This window comes from Apis dorsata, unplaced genomic scaffold (assembly GCF_000469605.1).
Source record: "Apis dorsata unplaced genomic scaffold, Apis dorsata 1.3 scaffold_1085, whole genome shotgun sequence".
Taxonomy (NCBI): Eukaryota; Metazoa; Arthropoda; class Insecta; order Hymenoptera; family Apidae; genus Apis; species Apis dorsata.
Genome location: NW_006264183.1, coordinates 121,891 through 146,406, shown reverse-complemented (window position 1 = coordinate 146,406; position 24,516 = coordinate 121,891). Strand labels below are relative to the sequence as shown.

General features: G+C 29.7%; 1 protein-coding gene and 1 long non-coding RNA gene across 2 annotated transcripts in view; one reads left to right on the top strand and one right to left on the bottom strand.

The window, feature by feature from the left end:
- Positions 1 to 1,828: 1,828 nt before the first annotated feature.
- LOC116186653 overlaps positions 1,829 to 24,516 on the top strand; it is a gene marked incomplete at its 3' end in the record, with an annotated part of 24,153 nt that continues 1,465 nt past the window's right edge. Inside the window, exons 1-2 of the mRNA XM_031514611.1 lie at positions 1,829 to 1,841; positions 1,921 to 2,043. Coding sequence (XP_031370471.1) covers positions 1,829 to 1,841; positions 1,921 to 2,043 — 136 coding nt within the window. The remainder of the gene's footprint in view (positions 1,842 to 1,920; positions 2,044 to 24,516) is intronic.
- Positions 4,157 to 6,979, bottom strand: LOC116186655. The gene is made up of 2 exons (XR_004151669.1): positions 6,787 to 6,979; positions 4,157 to 4,981 (listed from the first exon to the last, which is right to left on the bottom strand). It is a non-coding gene; the product is annotated as an uncharacterized LOC116186655 (long non-coding RNA).

The window sequence follows — 24,516 nt, the reverse complement described above, 5'->3', positions numbered from 1 at the left end:
TTAGGTTAGATTAACAAATAAGATTATTCATGTGTTAGTAATAGTTAGGTTAGGTTAGATTAATAAATAAGATTATTCATGTGTTAGTAATAGTTAGGTTAGGTTACATTAACAAATAAGATTATTCATGTGTTAGTAATAGTTAGAAATGATTAAAATGTTGATGATTTTAATCCTCTGTTTAATTTCTCTACGTTGAACGTGAAAGTGAAATTATATTAGTTAATAAAATGATATGTATTTTGTGTGCTTCATCATTTGAAATTTTATACATATTGGCACGCGACAATTGCAATTCCATAAGTGATTATGAAATTTCACATAGTTTAATTAATTACATGTTAGGAACTGTATAATAATTAGTTACATTTTTTATCTTTTCTTTTTCTTAGTTGATATCATCTATATTCTATATATTTACTGTGCACAATTATTATTAACCTTTGATCTTCGATTTGAATACAATTGACTCTCTTTTTCGTTTCTATCCATAGATATTTTTTTTCGTTAAAAATTTTGTTTTTGATTAATTTTATAATCTGTTTCTTTTATAATTTTCAATTTCATTTTATCAAGGTTGTGATCAAGCGATTGAAAAAAAGGATAATTGACAATTACGCTAAATGGCGGGATAACTTATCGACTATCGTTCTCGGTGGTTCTGTTTTATTTCCATGCACAAACAGCTGCGCCATTATTTTTGATCGCATCTCTGAGGAGAAATATTTATAATGTCGATGAAAAAAGTCGAGCACAAGAAGCAGAGCGTTTAAAATACGAAAAAGGAATACAGAATGATGAAACTGTCGGCGTTTCTCGCGTGGTATACAAAGATTTTCGTTGTAATAAAATTTCTAGAAGGTGTAATTACCTGGTGTCGATTAATCGACATGCGATCAAAGTGTTCGAAACATTGGTTACTCGTTAATTACTGGTTTTCATTATTAATTCGAACACTTCGTAATCACTCTTGTTCCTCTCTATTAGAAAATGCCTTTAATTAATTATTTTTGCGGCACTCTTTGTTGTTGCAAAAAATAATGAAATGTTAAATTAAAAAATATATACAAATTTTAGCGCAGTTAGGGGAAAAATATGATAAAATGAAACAGAGTATTTTTCTAAATTTGATTAATGATCAATGTAGTATCTCATAAAAATTATTCACAATTAATGTTGTTCAAAATCATTGTTTTAAACAATGTTAGTCGTGATAGAATAACGCGAAGTCTGCGTATGTATATGGAATATATGTTAATATCATTCACCGTATTAAAGGAATCATTTGTCTGATTTAATAACGCGTTGGTGAGTTTGGTCACGGTAGAATGTTAATTTACGGTAATTATTGTAATTTATGATAATGGATGGTATCAACTTCTGGACTTGGTCCAGTTTATATTTAAGATAGCGACACTAATGCATCATTTGCATAAAACCGAATGAAATGACAAATTTTTGTCGAAAATTATATATATTTTATAAAATGAGAATTATATTTTGCAAAACGAAATAGAAAGAAATGCTTGAAAATTTAAAATCGTGCTCAATAATATCATAATATTAAATTTATATACATCAGTATTAGATTGTTTAGATATTAGATATAAACATTATAATATTAGATTGTTTTATAATAAGAAATATCACTTTTTATCGACTATTCAGTTTAAAAATATTCGACATTTTTTTCCATTTATTTTGTTAGCTAGTTTTATCTTTTAATTAAGAAATGTATACAATTGAAAAAAATATATTAATGATTTTTATTTTAATTAAAATTTATTGTATTAAAGTTAGATATAATTTTTTATATTTAGCATGCAACATGTATTTTACAAGTAATGATTAATTACTGAAACATCATATAATAATTATAAAGAAATAATAAATTCGAATAAATCTTACTTTTTATTACAGGATGTTGTCACCTCAAGACGGTCAATCCAACACTTACTCGCACGGTAATGTCGTCCTTCAAGGTGCACCCTGTGGTCAATGTCGAGATTTATGTCCAGCTGGATACGTGCCTCATTTTTGGCGGTAAGTAATCAGATATATTTTATATAAATAATTTATTAGAAAATTGATATTATTATATTAGTTGTTCGATAAATTGATTAAAAAATAAAATTATTTTAATTGACATGTTTTAACGAAATGTACCAAAAACGAATCCTACCCTTTGTTTCTCAATACATTATTTTTTCTTCTTTGTTTTTTTTTTATTCTCATAAAGAAGTAAGAAAATGTTTGATATTCATAATGTATTTGATGAAAGCAAAATGAATAATTTTAGTCAAAATGGTATTGCGAGCGTTTTTACCATCCGAGCAGAGTTATCATTATGCGGCAATACGAAATGATTACAAAAGAAATTATTGATCAATAATCATACATAAATACTTCTATAACATTAATAAACGAATAATAATTATGTGATGTTTTGATTTTCTTAAATCAGTGATACTTGGAAAGCAAAAATAAAATATTATAAACAAAACAGATAAAATCTAGCATGGTTTGTTATAATAAAAATAGAAAGATAGATATTAAAACGAAAAATTATCTTAATATAATTAAAATATTCTTAATATTATGTAAATAATATTAAGAATCATCTTAGATATCGAGGATGTTATTAGTCAAATGTCATTCAAAAAATAAATTCAATGACATATTAATATTATCGTTAAAACTATTACTTTTTTTTTTGCTAATATACTATTTTATTAATTATTAGCATTATTTGATGCAAAATTTTAATGTATCATTAAAATGCATAATTCATGAAATTAGAATTTTTAATTTGCAATATCTCGAATTATTGAGAATTATCTAAAATTTTTCAATAATTCTCTTCCAATTACTTTTCGAAAATCTTCTTTGTTCTCTTCGTTCAAAGAATTGACAGCATATGATGCGCGAAATGCGTTCAAATTGGTAGAACGTGTTGTGCAAATAATGGAGGGTCGATTTCTCAGTGGTGGACAGCCAGTCACGTGGGATAGAATATCGGTATACTGGTGGTGGTAGTAGTAAATAGGAGGCGGTCGAGGCGCAGAAACATCGTGAAACCGTGTATGCTGGATTTGTAAAGGCAGAGCAAAGGGAAGATCGAAAGAGGGCAAAAGGAAGGTTTCTTCTCGGCTTCGGGTCGTAAGGTCGACTCGTCGGTCTCACGCGAGGCCTGCGTGCAACGAGACCAACGATGGGTTGTTCCAAGACGAATCGGCTGGCAACCAAGCTAACCGATGAGAAAGAACGAGAGAGTATGCACCCCCAGCTTGCCAAACGATCGGACGTCGAGCGAGAGATGGAAGAGAAGAAAGAAAGAGGGATGTATGTCGGTCTGTAATTAACATACCGAGTTCCCTTTCTCTCCCCTTGTATTAAGTTGGTTCGTTCGTTCGCAGATTCACTAAGAACTCGTTGTTCTCTTAAAAAGCCCCATTTTATGATTTTTCGATCGATTAAAATTATATTAAAATCTTTGATATGAATAGTTTGATCGAGGATAATATTTATTGCAAGTTATTCCATTTTTCAATGTAAAAAAGTTAAAAGATTATTCGATAGCATATTATTGATAGCATTAATAAGGATATATAATATGAATAAAGCGATTTATTTTTAACAATTGTCTTTAATAGAATTTGATTAAATTTATAACAAATTGTATTTAAAATGTAAAATGTATACTGTAAAATTTCTTGAGTTTTTATAAATATTGAACATTATGCGATTTTGTTTAATTTTAAAAAAAGATTAGCTTCCTTAATATAAAAATTTAACTTAATTTGTAAAACAGTCAGTAATTACATTATAAAAGCAACACTATTTTATTTAATTCTTAAAATTTTATACCAAGACGTCAATAAAAACATAAAAGAAATGTATTATCATCAATATTTTTGCTTCTATCGATTATAATGAATACTAAAATATTGAAAAATATTCGTTCAAGATCGATAAATTTCGAATAATCAAGATATCCATGAAATTTGATAGAATCAAAGAACATGAAGCTTTCCTTCCACCTTAGTCTACTGCTGGTTATTTTATCAATGCGATTTTTCAATTAAATTTTAGATAAAAAAAATTTAACAACAATAGGATAAGCTATCAAACATATGTTTTCTTGATTATATAGGCAGATTATATCAATGAAGATTTTGATATAATCAAAAATCGTGTAGCCAATTTAGCAGCTGAGTTAAAACTTTTTAACCAATGAGTGTGATGTATAGAGAATGCATTTACATGAACACTCATCATCATAAAGATGCACAATTATGATAGCATAGCTCACTTTCTATTCTCTCTTTCTATTTTCATTGTTCAATCAATATATCCTGTTCAATCAATATATCTACGGTTTCTACTTCATTAAAATCACTTTAATTAATACTCAACTGATATATGTTTATAAATCATAAAAGAAGAAGATGCTTTTTGTTAACTATTTTCATGCTAAGTGCTATTTATTCTCATTAGAGTTATAATAAAAATGTTTTTGAGATTAATCAATATATTTAAATAGATGAGACAATTTTAATTGTTCATAGATATATATATTATATTATATTATTCTTAAGATTGTTTTCTTTAAATTTCTCATCATACATATATTCTATTTCTTGATTAACTTTATACCATGAATTAATACCATGAAAACAATATAATGAATATAATATTATGAAAATCATGTTATTCCATTGTTCGCGGTGCCAAAATACTTCATGGTTTATGATTAACATCATTTGCAAGATTCACCAAGAGGGGAACTCGTTAGGATCATTAAGGTTCTTACGAGCCAACGCGTCAACGCATTTGACAGAACATGTAATCAACAACGACGATGAGGTTATGGGTCTCCTCGTGTTCGAATAGGTAGTACACATATAGTAGATAATATGCGTTCGTTCTTGAAGACAGCCGTCATACTAAAATCCAATGAAATACGATTCATTCCCTTTGGCTGAAAAAAAAAAAAACGAAAAAGAAAAAATGATGAAAAAAGAAACGATAACGTCTCACAGATATAGTTTATTTTTGATCGTTTCGAAATCATCAAACTCGCAGTTTTATTTGTCATTAACAGTTTTAATTTCGCCTCTTTGCTTATCTTTGCCGGTTCTTGGAAGCTTGAAATTATCTTCGATGAAGAAGTGGTATGTGATTCGTTATAGAAATTTATTCTAAAAAAAGAAGCGATCCCATTTGAAGATCGGCGCCAACTGGTAATAAAAGAAAGAAGTAAAGGGAATAAGATAGATAGCATTCTGATATATTTGTCAAAATGAAGGTTTTCTATCGTTCTTGTTTTTCGTATCTTCCTTTGTATGAGTCGATGAAAGGGAGAAGTCACTGGAAGTCGCGCAGCTTATCTGTGGGGAATCTGGCTGGGCATTTTTATCGAAGTCTTGAACGTTTTACTTCAGGAGATTATAGTCTTTCCATGTTGTTTATTGGATGATAAAAGGAAAGAAAAAAAATATGAAAATAAAAATTAAATATTTTCATGTCCTGATTTCTTTTTTTCTTTTTAAAAAGAAGTATGGAGAGTATGGTATAATAATAATTTTTATGAAAATTAATAAAATAATGCAAAAAAATAGAAATATAGTTAAGAAAATATATAAATTTAAAAGATTATTAAAAGAACGTATTAAGTTACCGTTATGAAACATAAAATGAAATTTTTAAAATTTCTCTGGGCGAAAAAATTTTAAAAATTATTTCAATAATAATTATTCATTCATTAAAATTATCTAACTAAAATCAAAATAATTGTTGATCTTGGTAGAAGTCGAAGATAAACACTTTTATTCAGTTCTGAAAAAGTACTGCCTCTAAAAGTTCAGTGTCTGTAACGTCGATTTCTTTACGTTCATCGAACCGAGAACAGAAAGAGTTAGAAGAGAAGAATGTCGCTCCGCGTTGCAAGTTTCGTATGTCTCACAAAAACTTGAAGACCTTTGGTTCCTCTTGTCCCGACTCCATCTCCACAACTCGTTCGGCAAACTTGTTGTTCTTCTTTCGATGCATCCCCGAATGCAGGTCGTGCAGTTTCACTTGTCATTGCATCGCTCTTCTCACGAATTTTTTTATCAAAATTTATCCATATGCAATTATTGTTTGTTTTAGTCATATTTCTTTAAGTTTTTTTCATAATTAATTTTTTAAATTCACAAAAAAGAAAAATTAAAAATTTGAAAATTTTTTTTTGAAAACGTAAAATATATGGTTTGATAGAAATTTAATTTTTTAATAGTCGAGAAAAAATGTAATTTCATCGAAGAACATCAGCATTGAATTTATATACTTTATTCGCATACTTAACTTTTGCATTATAACTTTTCATATTTAACTTTTCGTATTTAACTTGATTTAATTTGATTTAGTTTGATCTATTTTTATTTTTGAATTTATTTGATTTATGTATATTCAGTTCAATTGTTTAATTTAATTTAATTCAGTTGAATTTCAATTTTTATCTATTTGAATTTCTTATTAATATGTTATAAACTTTATTTTTCATTCAATATTCAATACATTACGATTCAATTTCAATTGTTTCGATTCATTTGTATATTGTATATTCATAATTTATTTTAAAAATTTTATTAATTATTTATATGTTTCATATAACATAATGTTCTTGAAATCAAGAAATATTTTACAAAATTTAAGACAAAGTTATGTGATTTTCAACGAAATGAGATCGCAGAATTATTTTTATGGAAAAGAATCTGCTCACTTTTTCTGATTCTTTCGGCCTACCTTTCTATATGTGTTCAGAAGCCGCATCATGTTCTGCCTTTTATGGTAAACATTGCCCATCTCGAAAACTGTTAATTAATTTTACTCGTGTTCATATTTGAACATTAATTGAGATCAAATATATTCAAATTCTGTTAAATATTATTCTGCTTTATTGTAAACAAGTACTCTGATTCTATGCTATAAGTAAGAATTTATAGAAAAAAAAAAGAATAAATATACAATAATGCAAGCAATTATATCTATATATTCAGACAGTAAAGTTTATAACCTAACTTTTATTTAACTTTTAATTTAATCTGCTTTATTGTAAACAAATACTCCAATTCTGTGCTATAAGTAAGAATTTATAGAAAAAAAGAATAGATACACAATAATACAAGCAATTATATTTATTTATTCAGACGGTAAAGTTTATAACCTAACTTTTATTTAACTTTTAATCTACTTTTCAACAGATCATATTTAATGTTATTTATATCATATTATATTAAATATAATAACAAGATTAACACAATATAAAAATAAATATCTTTTTTTATCAGGATAATGAACAATAAATAAATAAAACTCTATAGTATAGATATATCTAAAATGATCAATAAAATTTTTATACATCCGATACTATAAAAACCGTAATAACTTATAATAATAAATTGACTCATAAAATCAAGTTATTTAGCCACTATTATATGAAATATAATTGTGAAACAATCTTCTATTTCTGTATACAAATTATCAAAATATTTCACGATCTTTCATCATCGATATACATTGTGAACTTTCTCGATTTCAACTAACTTTCTGCGCTTGCGTCGATGAAAAAATGTGAAGAGAGTTCACAGAGAACTCGGTCGATGTTTAAAATCGATGTGTGATCTATCGATACAAGCAAGCGATATATCGAATGTTCGATACTTTCCCTTCGCTCTTGCTTTCGTGAAATCTTATTGGTCAAATCGATGAAATTAATTCTTTTAAATATCTTTGTATACATAGTTTAAAAAGATAAACTTGTTTATAAAGTTTTAGGTTAGGTTTCGTATAAATTACAAACGAATTTAATTCTTATACTAACAAATCCATTCTATTTTCCCGTTTACATATTTTCAATTACGAAAAAGTAATTTAATTTATAATTTTGCTTTCGTATCATGATATTTCTCTTATTAATTAGCTAATAGATAAGACTAAATAGTAAAAACGAGTGGCACGCGCGTTTCAACGGAAATCAATGAAGATAAAGTTAATGATAAAGAAGTCAAGCAGATTCACGGAAGAATCATTAGATCAGAGAGAGAAGAAAAGAAACAATATGGTTTGACGGAGAGATATACAGTTTTTCATAGATGTTCGTTAGCGCAATACGAGGCACGGTAGAAATGCGATGAAAACACAACCCCTAAGAAAAATCGCGCTACCCCCGCGTACTGACCAAGCTTGAACGCGCGTGGAATGCGGCAAAACCCGATTTCTCGTTCTTTTTTTCGCCTCGTTACACGACTGATAATCGGAGAGGACGATTTTGCTGGAATCATGGGCTCGTTGGCGGTCGGTCACGTAGTAGCCGTGACTTCAGAACCCTCCTCCCACCATTTCCTCCCCTTGATTAGACGGTATATTAAATATTTTAACCGCCATTACTTTGGATGTACTCTAAGGGGTAGAAATTCATTCCTACTGTTATGCGACTGGTTTTTGTTTTTTAACGCATCATATGTGTTGACTTCAAGAGATGAATTCAGAATTGGAAAAAAATTTATGTCATACGTAGGTGTCTAAAAAAAGATGTTTTTTATTATATTTTCTATTTTCTCAGATTGATAAATTGTCATTCATTTTTTTTCTTATTTATTCTTTCTTCATTTTTATTATCCACTAATCACATAACACATATGTGTCAATTATATTTTTAATTTCTTTTTTCTTTTTTTCATACTTCCTCTTTCTTTTATCATTTCTTGTAGTTGTTGTACTACTAAACTACAGAATTCTCACCGACACGTCTGATCACGTGTTCACTGGGATGACGGTTGTGACTTCCCGAAATCGTTAATCGCGTTTAATAGGCAGATTTACGGGTTTTTGCGCGCGCGTGTTTCGCGCTCGACACGTTGTTTACGTGACCGCGTACGTACACGATCGTTTGTCAACCGTTAAACACTGGTCACCCTCCTCTCCTATTTTCCACCCTTGGTAGGCCACGGGCGATAGCGAGGTTCTCTTGATTAACGAGACACCCCATATATATCCGGAATACCCCCATTCCCCTTCGTTCACTTGTCCACCGCTAGGGGGGAGATCGCATTGTTGCATTCGTGCTTTACTGCATATTGCGCTGCTGGTACTACGATCGCTATGCTGCCCTCTGACGTTTCCCTCATACCGGTTGAAGTAGACGATTTATCTGTTCTGTTCATTATGAAGAATGCATTGTGATGTTTCTTGAATAACTAATTGGGTAATTAATTGGATAGAAAAAAAAAGTTTTCTTCTAACCTGCCATGACCTATTCTAGCTAGTTTGTTTTGATACATTTCGCATCATTTCATGCCAATTACTTGACTATTTGTTTTATTGAGTATTATATATTAGAAATTGCCATGATCTATTCTAATTACTTTGTTTTGATCTATTTTGTATTATTTTGTATTATTTCGTGGCAATTACTCGACTAAACGTTTTATTGAATATTATATATATATATATTAGAAATTGGTTGATTCGAAAATCAGAATACAAATCGAACATTTATGGAATAATTTATTTCATTAATTAATTATGGCTCGGCTAGAGCTCGAATTTTTCTTTTTTTTGTCAAACGTAGAAAAAAAAGAAAAATCTAAAGTTAAGTAAATGTTTTCATGAGTGATAAATGGAACTACTTTCAACAATGAAAATGATTATTAAATATGTAAACCTTCCTGTCAATTCTCTAATTTTTAACATAAACCATTGATTGATAAAATATTTTTTGTATAATTTATCGTCATAAAAGTTCATATTACCATTGTAAAATATACTTGAATGTGTGCAACTTGAATAATGCGTCTGTTTGGGCTTTAACTTGAATTACTTCGCGTGTATCGTCCCCGCAGACTCGTTGTTTTAATGCCACGTTAACCATCGATTGCTGATCCAATCAATATCCGATAAGCATGCTAAATGCCCGTCCCAGAGAGAATTCGAAATTCCAATATTTAGCTCTTTATCAAGATTCGTTTTACATTCATACAGATGCATAATAATTAATATTGATGATCTTGTTTAATTTATGATATAAATGTAATCCTTTGTAAAACAAATTAAAATTGACTCAATCAGTTGATTTTTATTCATAAGATAGATTTTTCTTCCAACCAAGATAAATATTACTTTTTGATTATAATTATAATTTTAATTTTATTGACTTTATTTAATTCCATCTTCCCATAATTCAGTTCATATTAATATACCTATAATTCAGTTATTTCTGCTTATCCTATTCTATTTCACTTTTTTTATTTTAGTTAGTTTTATTTTAATTTCATTTACTCTGTATAGTTCAAATCTTTTCAATATTTAATTTCATGGTATGAATGAACTTTATGGCAAGCAGATATAAAACCATTCATTACATGGTATTACAGTTCTATGTTATCCTGTCTATAAAAATAATTCTCTTGCACGATAATTCTCAACTTCCTAATAATCTCCTTTACCAAGCTACCCACTATCCTAACTGCGAACCCTCTCCCTACAATCATCATCACTCTTGGCTATATCCTATCCAATACACGATTCAAACACGATGATTGCAGTAGAAAAGGAAGTTCTATGTGCTAACGAAAAAAATTCATACATACACACAATCAAATTGAACTGGCATAAGTAATAGTGGAGATGGTATTGATAATGGGTAGTAGACGTGCATGAAGAAACAAAGCATAGAGAATTTCTGAAATGATGATGTTAAAAACTAATAATGTTTTTAATATTTATAATTTATATTTATATACTTTTATAATCATAAGAGACATAAAAATAATTATAATGCTATAATGCTGTACAATAATTTGATATTATTATTATTCATATAAAAATTTAGTTTTCAAAAATGTTTAAAAAAGATATGATAGGTCTTATGCTATACCTCATCTATGAGATACCAAGGTACTCTTGACCACAAAGCAGTAGCGGCGTATGGTTAAGAGAAGATGGCGAGGGTGGGAATTAAATGGGGCGGACTCTTGATTAGTTTGCTCGTCCACCCTTCCCAGACCACTCTCACGCTTAATCCAGCATTATGAATATTTTCTCCTCGTCTCGCAGATAGACTTGCCAAGCAGGAAAAAAGTACAGTGCGTTTTCGACCATTGAATGCACAAGTTGACCTGTATATACATGACATATCTTGGAATGAATTTTATTATGCCACTGATGGCGCTGCTGCATCTTCCATATGCTTAGAATTGTCGTGTATAATTGAACTCATAAATTGAGAAAATTGAAACGCATTTACAGAGATTTACATGTAAAGAAATAACATCAAAGTTCAAATGAGAAGCCATTTAATTCTGTTAATAAATTACATTTGCGGTAATCATAGATTAGTGAATTTCTAAATAATAATCATCATAACTTTTATCGATAATTCTGTCATCATAATGCATCCAATATGGCTACTATTAGAAATTTCGAATTATTGGAATTCCATTTATATTCGCGTGGAATCTTGATAACTTTCATTTAAATAATTTTGCAATTTGTTCCTCGAATCAAAAAATACTTTTATTGCCTTCAATATCCGTAAATCCTAACCCCTGCTTGTGGAAATCGGTACCCGAGATTTCGTGTTATTTCAAATTCCAGGAATTACGAACAAACCGAGATCTCCAAGTCTTTTGCGAGATTCGCGCGTCGCCGAAAAGGGTTTCCACTTCAAAGCGGAGGAAGCCGCGGGCGTTAAATAAGTTTGGCTGAGCGACGCTTTGGAGGGAGGAGAAATCCGGTCGTTTCGGCCCTCTGAAGCGTTAGGACGCATTTTCGGATGCCGGTGCGTTGCGAGAAAATCGCTCCGAGAAAGACGGAGAAGAACAGTCTTCGGTCGTTTAACGACAGAAACCTCACCTCTCGAACCCTTAACCTCTCCCTGTGTACCGGGAGAATGAATCTCTTGCTGGGTAATTAGGCAGATTACTTTCCGGAGTCGTTCTAGTGTCGGTTTCTTACTCGACTCTAGCCCGGTATATATTTCGGTCGCTGGGGCGGAGGACAATTAAAGGAAGAAATTCTTTGGCTTCCGATTGGCGGGGGTCAAAGGGGACCACAAAGAAGGGAGAAGGTTATACTGACGGCCGTGTGTCCTGTGCGCAAGATTCGAGCAGAGCTTAAATTTACCGCAAGGCTAATCGAGTAAAAAGCACGTTTCTAGCGGAAGTAATGTCGCACTTAAAGAGCTCCGTAGCAGTACCATGATTACCGAAAATATCGCGCTCCTTGTGGAAAGAGGGCACTGTGCGCGTTCGCCGAAGGAACGAAGGAACACGATTATACCCGATGGTCGGTAGATAGTAGTGGGGATACGATCGAGCGATGGTAGGGGTAAGATATTTGGAAAAAGATGGAATGCTAGCGCGTGGATGGAAGATAGAGAGAGAAGGAATGACCGGCACGACTGGGCAAGAATATACTGTTTTTATTTACGAGCTATGGAAGATCCAGGTCTCAACTGCGGCGGTCTCCTCCCGTTAATTAAATAATATTTCTCGAGAGAGAAGCCCACGGGAGTAGCGGCGTAAAGCTACGATAAATGCCTGAAGAGGGGAGGGGAAACATCTCGCGTCGACAAAAAAAAAACATGGTCCTGCTAAGAGCACTTATTGCAGTATTGAGATCGTAATTCAGAGCCGAGGCCTCGTAAACGTTTCCTTTAGTCGGACTTTTGGCCGATCTTTTCTTTCCCCACCGCTACTTTTTTCTTTCCTATATTCTTTTATAGTTTGTGTTTTTTTTCGAATGAATCACTTCTTAGAGTTAGAGCGTAGAGAGGGAGATGATTCTAGGCTGTCGATGTCGTTAACGACTTAAGCTTGTGATCGCTCCAATGGATGATGCGAAAATTGGAACCACTTGAGTTTGGACCAAACCGAGATGAATCAGAGATGGATTGGACATTTAAACTGAACAGATTTATTATGTCGAATCGTTGAGTTTGGTTACTTGTGACTTTGGTTTTATTGCTTAAGATTTTTGATGATCCATTGAATGAAAAGATTTTTGAAGATTTTTTTATTTTCTTTTGTTAATTGTAAGATGATTTTTATTTCTTGTTATTAATTTTATGATTAGAATAAAATAAAGATAAATCTACTGTTAAATCTACTGTTCCTTCTCATTGATTTTAATGAGATATTTTATGAAAAGCATCATTTGAAACAATTTTTTCTTTTACATGTAACTGACAGTAAGGTTTAATTTTTCATAGTATTTTTTGTTAATAATTTGAAAATCAAAGCTAATCACTGATTATATATAAATAAAAATATTATTTGAAATAATATCTTTATATTTAATAAATATATTTCAATTAAAATCAGCAGATTGATCGAGATAAAAATTTAATTTTAAAAATATTCAATATTCTATAAATATTTAAGATTAAAATTTAGATTTAAATTCGTGAAATTTTATAAAATTTGCGTTGATCATAAATTCTGTAAAAACTATTAGATTATCTCGATCCTTTAGAAGCATGTGCAAGCAAGAACAGGATCGAGTATCGAGAGCAATACAATTACAGATATCTGGAATAAAAAACTATTATTTTTAATCATTTTCTTTATCTCATATGTTATATATTTAAATTTATGTATTCAGTTTTTTTAAATCTTATTACTAAAAAACATTTATAAATACCCAAAAGCTATTAAATCGTAATTTATATTAATGGAATTTTTATAACAACCATAAGTAGGTATATACTTATTCGGTTCAAAGATATGTTATCTTTCAAGTTCATTAACATTTAAAAAGTTTTGGACCTTCGTTTTTAATGAATATTTTGGTTTTTTTCGTTGTTTTAGAATGATTTCTAAATTAAAATTTTATCATAAAGGATCCATCGTTTATAGAATCAAGTTTGCGGATTATTATTTACAAAAACCTTTTTTTGAACCAAAATAAATCTTAAATTGCTTTTTACATATACATAACACAGCATAGAAATTTTTAATTTAATTAAAAATTATAAACAAAATCACAATAAGAAAATACACATATAAAATCACGGTAATTTTAATTTAAATTATTTAATGCATTTGTTATTATTTTTTTTATTATATTTTTAAAAGCATTTTTTATATATGATTTAATAAAATTTACGAAGAAACAAAATATGTGTATTTAGATCATAATATGTTTATATTATAATAAATATTAGATATTAACCATTTCACTAAACATAATAAATATCTCGTCATGCTTCACTGCATTTGAAGTATCTTAACCTGTTACATATCATTAATACCATCGTTTTAATACATCAGTATACTAAACTTATCGCTTTCTTAACAGTATTACATTATTTATGGTTTTACCATTTGCTCACACATATTTGTTTCTTATTGATTGGATAAATTCCAAATTTAAAATATTTTTCAATCAAGTTAAGCAAACCACTTATTCTGATCAACAAATATATTATCATCTTGTTTTATATGTATTTGCCTTGCTTAAGTTAAAATAAATAAATTTCCACCATATTTTATATACCAACTTTTCCGTTTGCTTTGATCTTAAGAATCGACAAAATCTTTAGAATCTTTCAAAGATGTTCCACGAATATATCAACATCCTGTGTACGCACTACGAAAACTTTCTGTAAAGCTCTTCTTTTTCTATTCATCTATTTGCATACACCATGCCATCTGCACTTTCGAATTTAAAATAAAGGTGGCGTATTAATCTTGCTTATGGTTGTTCACGTTCTGTTCTTCTTTTATTTTTCTCTTCTTTTCGCTCTCTCATCCTTTCTCCCCGATTCTTCTCAACTACGCATTACTTACCACCGTGGTATTTTCTCCCTCCTTTCCCTGTATTTTACCGACTCGAGCATATTTCGCCCTCCTTTTTCAAACAGTTTCGTTGGGACACGATGCGTCGTCGTGTTCCTTTTTCTGGCATTTCGCTCGACAAACATCACGGTCGTTGTCCCGTCGCGAGTCTAGGACATGCGGCGCCCGGCATCCGCCGGCGTCTGGCGTCTCGGCGCCCATTCACCTCCTCCCCACCCCTCTTCTGACCACTCGTCAATCTCTTTCCTTCCTTCTCTCTCTCTCTCTCTCTTTCTATTGACCAATAAATAGGCTAGACAAATTGATAACGCTCCTACAACTTGTATAATAAGTATAGCGCAGTACTTTGATATTGATGGTTCCTCATCTTTCTTATTTCAAGATGTGAGTAATTAAAATAGATTGTTTTTTGGTTTAGATTTTTTGATTGGAGAGGTTTCTTTCGTTAGCGTGAAACGGAATGATTACGAAGATGTAAAAGTAATTGCAAGTTTATTTGTTAATTAAATGAATTATTCATAACCATTTGAATAATTATTTTTGAACTTGACAACTAAAGATGATGTTTAATCAGATAATAAAAGCTACATATGTGAATTATTTTTTTATCCAAGATGAAGATGAATTTAAATGAACAAAATCGACATAGTTAAATTTAATAATCTTGTACTCTATTTTGATTGATTAAGAAATATTTCAATTTTTACTTTCACATATACAAGCTACACTCATTCTCCATCTTAATTATATCTTAATAGCAAATATAGAACGAAATTAAACTTTCATTTTCTAAAGATTTATTTTCCATACCATTCAACCGCATCTTCTCTAAATCATTCACTCGTCCTCGCGAATTATATACTTGGTCATTCAAATTACCTATGAAACCACCGTTTGCGATGTTGCACGCGATGCAATCTCTTTTGTCCGTGAGAAAAGTTGCGTTTGCAACGCGAATCAGAAAAAGGCCCGCGGCCAGGCATCATCACGCCCACATTCTCTCGGATACCTGCCGAAACTGATCGCTATTTAGATATTTTTTGTATAACCAATTCTTTAATAAAATCGAGACAAAATGAGATATGATCATCGATGTGCTTCATTCTGCTTACACGCAATCTGATACGTTATATGAAAGGAGGATAAAGATGGAAAATACGTTTGTTCGTGGCTAGCTATCGGAATTTAAGGGTACACCGGCTGGTTCCAGTAGGTAAGGGATCGGTCAGTAAATTAATTATGGCTTAAAGCATCGTTAGGATATGCCACAACCAACCCAGTGGGTTCGGTTATTAGCGCAGTACATCATACTCGTTGTTGAGAGCTACCCTTCTCCCCTCCATTTTGTTTTTTTTTTTTTTATTCGAAATTTAGTATTATATATTATTATACATTGCAGTAGAATTTAGTAGTTTGACGAAATAATTTCGAAGAGATTCCGAATTTTAATAAGATGTAAGTAAGTAAATACATGTATATGTTTCTTTTATCATCGTGATTAATATCAGTCTGGTTGAATACTTTTTCAGGATTTAGCAGGATTTTTTTCTCCATCGAATTTGCCATTGCCAACTTTATTACTTTGCTTATTTCATGTCGTATATCTCGTGGAATAAAGCTATAGCGTTATTGGCTTTCTTCTTTTCGACATTTTCACAAATAATAAACGTGAAAAATATTTTTAAAAAATGAGTTTCATTCTTTTTTCGATCCGTAATGAACAATTTAATCCATCGATACATGCAACTATATTTTTAAATAGTGTTCATAGCTTAGTTATTTTTTAAAAAGTAAATAATTCAAAGTACTCAAAGAATTCGATAATTATAAATGAAACATTTTTAATCCTAAATTATTGAATCATTAATTTAGCAAATATATGAAAGTTATGTAATTCAAAATTTTTCATTTATATTTATCGATAACTATGTGTTTCTAATTTTTCTATCTCTATATTTCTTGTGTAACATAGTACAATATCGGTAGAACAATCGCAAATATCGGTAAGCTACGGTGCAAAGTGAAGAAATATAGCGGTCGAGTGCTTAAGGTGATTAAGATGAACGCAATTGAGGATTAGCGTTAACCAAACGACTTTTGATAGCTGAACCCTCCGGTTTTAGGCCGGTTCCATCGCTAAAATCCCGCGATTTTAAAGTGCTATAGAATGGAAAAGATGAAACTCGAAACGTTTGGCGAGCTTATCCAATTATATCAACGTATCGTCGCTTGTTATAGGTTACAGCTCTCTCTCGAGCCCATGTTGTTGGATCGAAGATACGCAAGAAACGTATCCTCAATATATCCTGGTATTGATCACAGTCTCAGGTGTCGCTATGACTTAACCGTTATTGGATAAGAATTTCAATTTGTATCTTTATAAAAATAAAATAATATAAAATATCACTAAAGTTTTTTATTCTAAGCTTCATGTTTCAAAGACTGAAATTCATTATTTATGTATGTATTTTTGGTTATCTTAAAAATTTGAAATTGAAATTCAGAATTACACTTCAGACGTGTGTGTGTATGTTAAAAGTAAAAATATCAATATTCGATCTTATAAAAGTTTATAGTCAATTTCATAGTCTTAATTAAACTTTAGAGATGTTTTAAAATTATGATTTTAATTAATGTTTTTTTTATTGGATTTTTCATTAGATATTAAAAGATATTCTAACTGTAAACGCTTTCTATTTGGATATTATTATTTTGATTTTGACACATACATCAAACGAATAGAAAAATTGCTCCATTTTCAAACAATTTTTGTTGTTCGCATTTCCTTAATCTGGAAACGATGTCGTGGGTATGTAAAACCGGGACGTACACCGGAGAACAGGTCGTACGAGTAATCGTTGGTAGAACGCATCGGTGTACCAAACAGGTCGGCTTTCACTTTAAGCTCGATTCACATTAAATGCGCTCGCTCAACTTCTTATATTTCATGGGAAACACGAATCTCTGACAATTAATATCTCAAGAATGTAATATCTCTTTTAATCCTCGATTTTCAAGGTTTAAAAATATCTGATAAATAAATATTTAATCCTTAAACATATTCGAGTTAATGTTAAAATGATTATTTATATGATATTTGAAAAAGTTAGTCTGAAAACGAGATCGTATGATATATATTTTCAATTGATTGAAAATTTATGCGTTGGAAATACGGCTTAATATTTCTTTTCATCATATCATAAATATTATGAATATTAAGTATATAGTCTCTAAATATATGATTTTTCAAGGATATGTAATTATTACATCTCTACATGATAATTTAATCGAACCTAACCTAAAAATAAAATAAACCTAACCTAGAAATAAGGTAAAAATAAATAAGACAAGTATCGAAAAATAAATTCGAGTTGTCATTGATATATAATATGCGTAACCGAAGGGAGCAATAATGATCGAACGTTTTTTTTTTATCTTGAACACGGTTGCTTACCCTTTCACGCGTTCTCCTGTACGCGAAAGTTATCGAATTTCATATATACATATACCTTCCTAGGAATGCAAGCCGCGTAACTCTATACGTTAGTCACGCACGGAGGATTCGCGGGAGCGACGTATATGCGTGGTATTATGTATACGCATTTGCCAAGTCAATCGAAAAATTTCTATATGGACCAATCATTCATTTTGTCTTCATATATATATTATTGGATTAAAAGGTCAATATTAATTATATTATTTTTATAATTTATAATTTATATTTATAATTATATTGCATATAAAATAATTATATATATTAAAATAAAATTTTCAATGATAATGTTTTTTGAAATGATATATATTGTGATCAATTTGGAAAAAAATTTGAAAGTAAAATATAATTTTAAATAAATAAATGTTATTGAAATATAATAAGATTGAGAGTTTGTTAGATGTGATGTGTGTGATTTGATTTGTAAGTTAGTTGATTACATTGAAACATGATAATTGTAATAGGAACTGATTGATTATTAATATTATTAAAGAATAGTTTAAGTGGTTCAATTTACAAACTTTTGGATAGAAATAGGAATATTTTATTAATGATTTTTTAAAGATATGTAAATAATAAGGATTAGCATTTAGACAATCTAATTAACCATATTATTTAAACAATTTTTTTACAAATTATAAAATATTGCAGAAAAATTACAATTGTATAGACATAATTAATTTACAATAATTATAAAAGAATATTTTCTATTATTTGATAACTTAGAATTATATAAATCATTATAGAATATTGATTTTTTCAAATTATAATTTTGTTTTTACTCGAAAAGAGACAGCCATCATTTACGTTTCTTATTTCTTTCACATCGCATTATTTTTGATTCGTTATCTCGTCATTTATTCTCTTGTTTCTTGCATCTTTCCCTCTGTTCTCTAATCACCTTGCATATTAACAGAGTAGTATTCGGTGTGGTCTTCGGCGTGCAGAATTACATCGCGTTGAATGAGAAAATCCCGCAGACTACATTATCCTTCATCATCATTAAGAGAATGATCTTAATCTCTCATAAATGATCGTGTCAATAGAGAATCGTTATCTTGACTCAAAATGTAACACTTCTTTTTAAATATAATCTAAATTACAAATAAAAATTAATAAATAATGTTTTTATAGGTTAGGTTATGTTCTATAGGTTATGTTTAAGAAAGAAAAATTTATTTTGTTTAATTTTGAGCACAAATGGTGAGTTTATATTGACATGATTATAATTAATACAAGAAATTGTTTTTTTTAAAAATTACATCAAATAAAAAATATTAATTATATGATATAAAATTTATTGCGTAACGTGGTAAGAAAGCGTAATATAGTGATGTAAAATTATCTGGAGGCGTTGTGGTGTTTATGGAGATGGTCGTAATCCTGCGCACGTTGTTCTAAATAAAATTATCAGCCAGAAAACAGGAATCCATAGAACCGGAGGAGATATCACACTAGAAAACTACTAGTATTACAAGTTTTATAATTTTATGAAGTGACTCCTATGCTTGTAGCATCGGCGATCAAGTGTACCTGTGTGAGTACACATAATGTAACACAGGAATCCGTGACATACCTTATACGTACTAGTCGCTTTATGTATCCTATTCGAGATTCAGTTCAAAGGAGAATTTTAATGATTCCAATGATTGTTGAACATATATATGTCTATATAATATTTATTCTTTATAAAATAAATAATATAAATATATATAAAATTAATGAATAATATATTAAAGATTTGTTTTAATCTAATATTTTTGTTCTTTTTTCTTTAATTCTATTTAAACAATTGCATTTAGAACGCAATTTTTAAAATAATTTTGAAAAATTGGCTATTAAAATTAATCTGAATCAAAAATTTTAGAATCTAATGTTTCTTTTTCTTGATACAATTCTTCTCTTTCTTGCTAATTGAAAGTTTACCCTCTCATCATTCACCGTTCTCCCTTCTTATCACAAAACGTATATATTCGTGCACACAATTGCTATTTAGTCACACTGGCGCACAAACGCATTCCTACGATTCTTATTTCTAAACACATGGTCACATTTCGCCCTCGAAAAACTCGTAGCATTATATTGCAGGGTGGATCCGAATGGATGTCACGAAACTTATATACAGCCTATTCAACATCTCAGAAATGAGGAAAGTATTGCAATACATATGCTCGACGAATCATTCGTTTCTTAGATATATATATATATATATATATTTTTATGAAAGCTCTGTTCTGTAATAATAGATAATTTTTTAACAAATGACTTTTATTATATTTATAAAATATATTGAATTACATTATAATTGATGATTTTTCTTTAATTAAAAGAATGCTTTGAAGAGAAAAATTTCCAATCTCAAATTCAAATGAATATCTGATAAAATATCTATCTTTTGACTCACCCATTCTCGACAGATAAATTTTATTTATACAATAAGAAATCACAATTATTTTTCAATTTCAATAAATACAATAGACACAATACAATAATAAAAAAAAAATGTCCAAATATTCTAAATTGAAAGATTGAGATTGAAAATAAAAGAATTTCTTCAATAATATAAAATAACGTTATCACGCAATGGACGTCTGTTGCACAGCGATTTTACGATCGCTCGGTCCGGTTTGAAGTCCCTCCAGAAGCAGGTCGTGCCCTCCAATCGTCACGAGGTCCTCGAACGCGTTTCGATAGAAGAACCCTCGTAGCTGCCCCTCACCCGTTCGAAGCTCGTTTTTTACTCGAAGTAATTTTTAGGGTGGCGAGCGAACTGTGACCATCGGGAGGACGGGCAAAACTCGAGTTGGGGAGGGGTGGTAAGAAGTTTTCTCGAAGAAAGATCGGGGTACCGATTCGAGTGTCGTGCCACTTTCGCGCCCCCATCTCTTCCCCCGCGGCTATACACCTTTCTCTTCTTTTCCAACCCCTCGAGATGTGAAACTCGAACGGAATACCCTATTAGGAAACGGTGCACGATTTTTGGAGATAATGATCCTCGAACTTTTCCAATGGCCTCTCTACCCGACGTATAGCCTTTTAACTTGCCGCGGATTACGGGGAACTTTTCTTCGTCAAATATTTGAATCAGGAGGGAGGTGTACCGCGTTAATAAGCGGGGTTGGATTTGATTACCGGGTATTTGGTTAATGGGTGAGTTGTGAAGCTGATTCGAAGCATTGATTGGAAGAATTATTGATCATTTTTATTTAAATGTGCGAATAATTGGAGACAGTTGAAGAATAATTATGCGATTATTATTTTAGTTATTTTAGTTTTTTAGGATAGTATGGAATAAATTTTATTCTTTGGAATTTTTTGATAATTATTTTTTTTTTTTAGAAACCTTTGTATGTCTTTAAGATAAATTTTATAATTATTGTTAAATTAAAGAAATATTTAAATTATTCAAGAAATGACAGAATAGATTAATATAATATACAGCGTGGAAAAAAATTTTTAAAGTTTCTTTGAAAACGTTTTGATTCTTAAAAACAAAAATTAATATGCAAAAATATTTATATTATTAATTCAATATATCTAAAAAGGTTATTTATCAAATTTTAATTCAATTTTACAATAGATGAAACTAGAACTCTTCTTCTACCTCATTTTTATTTAATCTGCAAATTAAATTATTTATAACATTTGTATTTTAATCTTTACAATTATTCTTTAAATTTTCTATCAACTTCATTCGAATAATCTATATAAATTTTATATGAAATTAATAATTTACTCTTATAAAAAACTTATTATTATATTACAAAGCTAATGTTATATATTGGTATTAATTACAAACAATATATTAAGATATAAACATTAATAATAAATATATGCAAATGATATGCGTGTTACATAACTGTGGTAAGTAATAGATTAAAAGCGCTGAAACGGAAAGTCGTTTGCCTATAAAAAAAATATGTCGACCACAATTATCCCCTTGTCGACATATGCAACTTACTGTATTAATCCTAGTTGCGTGATGGATACGACGTTTCTTGTGGTCAGAAAACGATTCATAACCGCAAAATACCTTAATACGTCTTGAAAGGTTGTTATCATTTCTTCGCCTCCCATATTCTCTCCAATCGATTCATTTTTCTTTTATGAAGGAAAAATCATTTTTCCACCCCTTCCTTCTTCATAATTTCAAATCAAACGTGACATCCGTTTCTTTTTCGTAATTCTATTACGATTCATTGATGAGTACTTGAAAAATTATTCAATAATAGCAATAACTAGAAAATTTAATTATTTTTCCTATTTTTAAAATTTCGTATATAATGTGTTATTGAGCAAAAATTAAAAAGAAAAAAGAGAAGTAAAAAGATTCGAAGGTTTTGACAAATATTTTTCGATGAAAGTAAATCGAATTGACGATTCGTAGCCGATATCGATTTTCAGAAATTCACCTTGTTTCCTATATTCTCACTCTTGGGACCTGGTTTTTGTTCAGCTCTCCGTGTTTCGGCTGCTTATAAACCGAAAGGGGAGAGGAAGAAGGGGGGGCAGAGACACGCGTGGCCGAAGGGTTGGACGGACCGTGGTGGAAAGTGAGTTTTCCACCACCCTTCCGCTTTTTCTTCGTTTTCTATCCGCCACGCACGTTTCCGCGCACGCGTTATTTCGTGTGAATGCTACACAATGATATACACAGGGTGACACAAAAATTTCTTCGAACTTCTTTTGTTTATTCTATAAAGAAATAAATTTTATAATAAAAAAAAATATATATATAAGAAAAAAGATAATAATAAAATAAAGAATGTTTAATAAGATGTAAATGTATAATAAAAATAAAAAACAATTTGTTAATATTCTGCATAATATTATGGAACTTAAATATCTAACTTTATATGTTAAGGAGGTTGTTTAAAATTTTTTTCATATATAATAATAAGGTGATTATAAGTAATATATTTTTACTCACACTTTCACTAAAAAAATTGTTCTTCAAAGTATGCTAATAATATTAATGATAGTAATGATAATGGTAATGACAGTTATAATAACAATAGAAAACAATAGTAATAATAATAAGAACAACAATATATCATATTTATTATGCGAAAACAAGATGCTATGTAGATGTAATATAAATGAGATTCTGTGCATTCTAAAAAAAAAAAAAGACATGATATTCTTCCTTATGCTATAAAAGATACTATTCAGTTTTATTTTAATATGTTTCAAAAAGAAAAGAAACTGAGAAAAGTAAAATATAAACTGGTTCTGCAATATATAACAAACGAGAGGAAAGTCATTTAATATCTGTTTTATATCTATAAGGAACTTGAAAGTCGCGTTGTCTATTAATAATTATTATTTTATTCTAGATAGTTGATCTATGTGTATAGATGGAAAGAATATTTTTCTTCTAAACGATATCTCATTGAGGATGATATTATAGAGAATAACGTATTATCAAGAGACTTTTGACGAGTTCATATCTATCATACTAGATAATAGAATGTACAGTTATATATACTATATAATATATAGTATATATATACAAGATAAAATCTTTATGATATTGCCTGATTGTAAAGATTAATTCATCCTTGAATACATCTTTGATAGAGGAGATGTATTCACAAATTTGAATACATAATTTTACATAAAATCATGTAAAGCATATTTTAATTTTGCCTTAATCCTTACAGATGAAGATGAAACCTAATATTTGAAGCATTGCATCTGCATTGTTATTGTATCAATCCTTATTATTTTGATTTATTTGATGCTTTTATTTAAAATCACGTTACATCTTACATAGAGGCTATGCAGGCTAATGCACATCTTGAATACATAAAGAATGAGTAAGTGGGGATGAAATACTTCCTCCACTTTCATCCTGTTAATGTACTTCCTTAGAAGTAGTGCGTGAGAATAATTTGAGTTTAAACGTAGAATTATTTTTTAATTGATCATCAAGCTGAGTCTTCTACTTCATACTTCTTTCATAAAATTCAACATAAGTTAAACATGAAATATTTATTGATACAACTAAAGATAATAGCATGTTAACATATAATAATGCATTTCACCATGGAAACTGAATTAAAGCCAAGATATAGTTCATGTTCCTCAGACAGAGATGCCACAATCATTTTTCAGTTGTTTTAGAGATTTAGATATTATTAGATCACAATAAAAAGACATTAATAATGAACATGATAATAG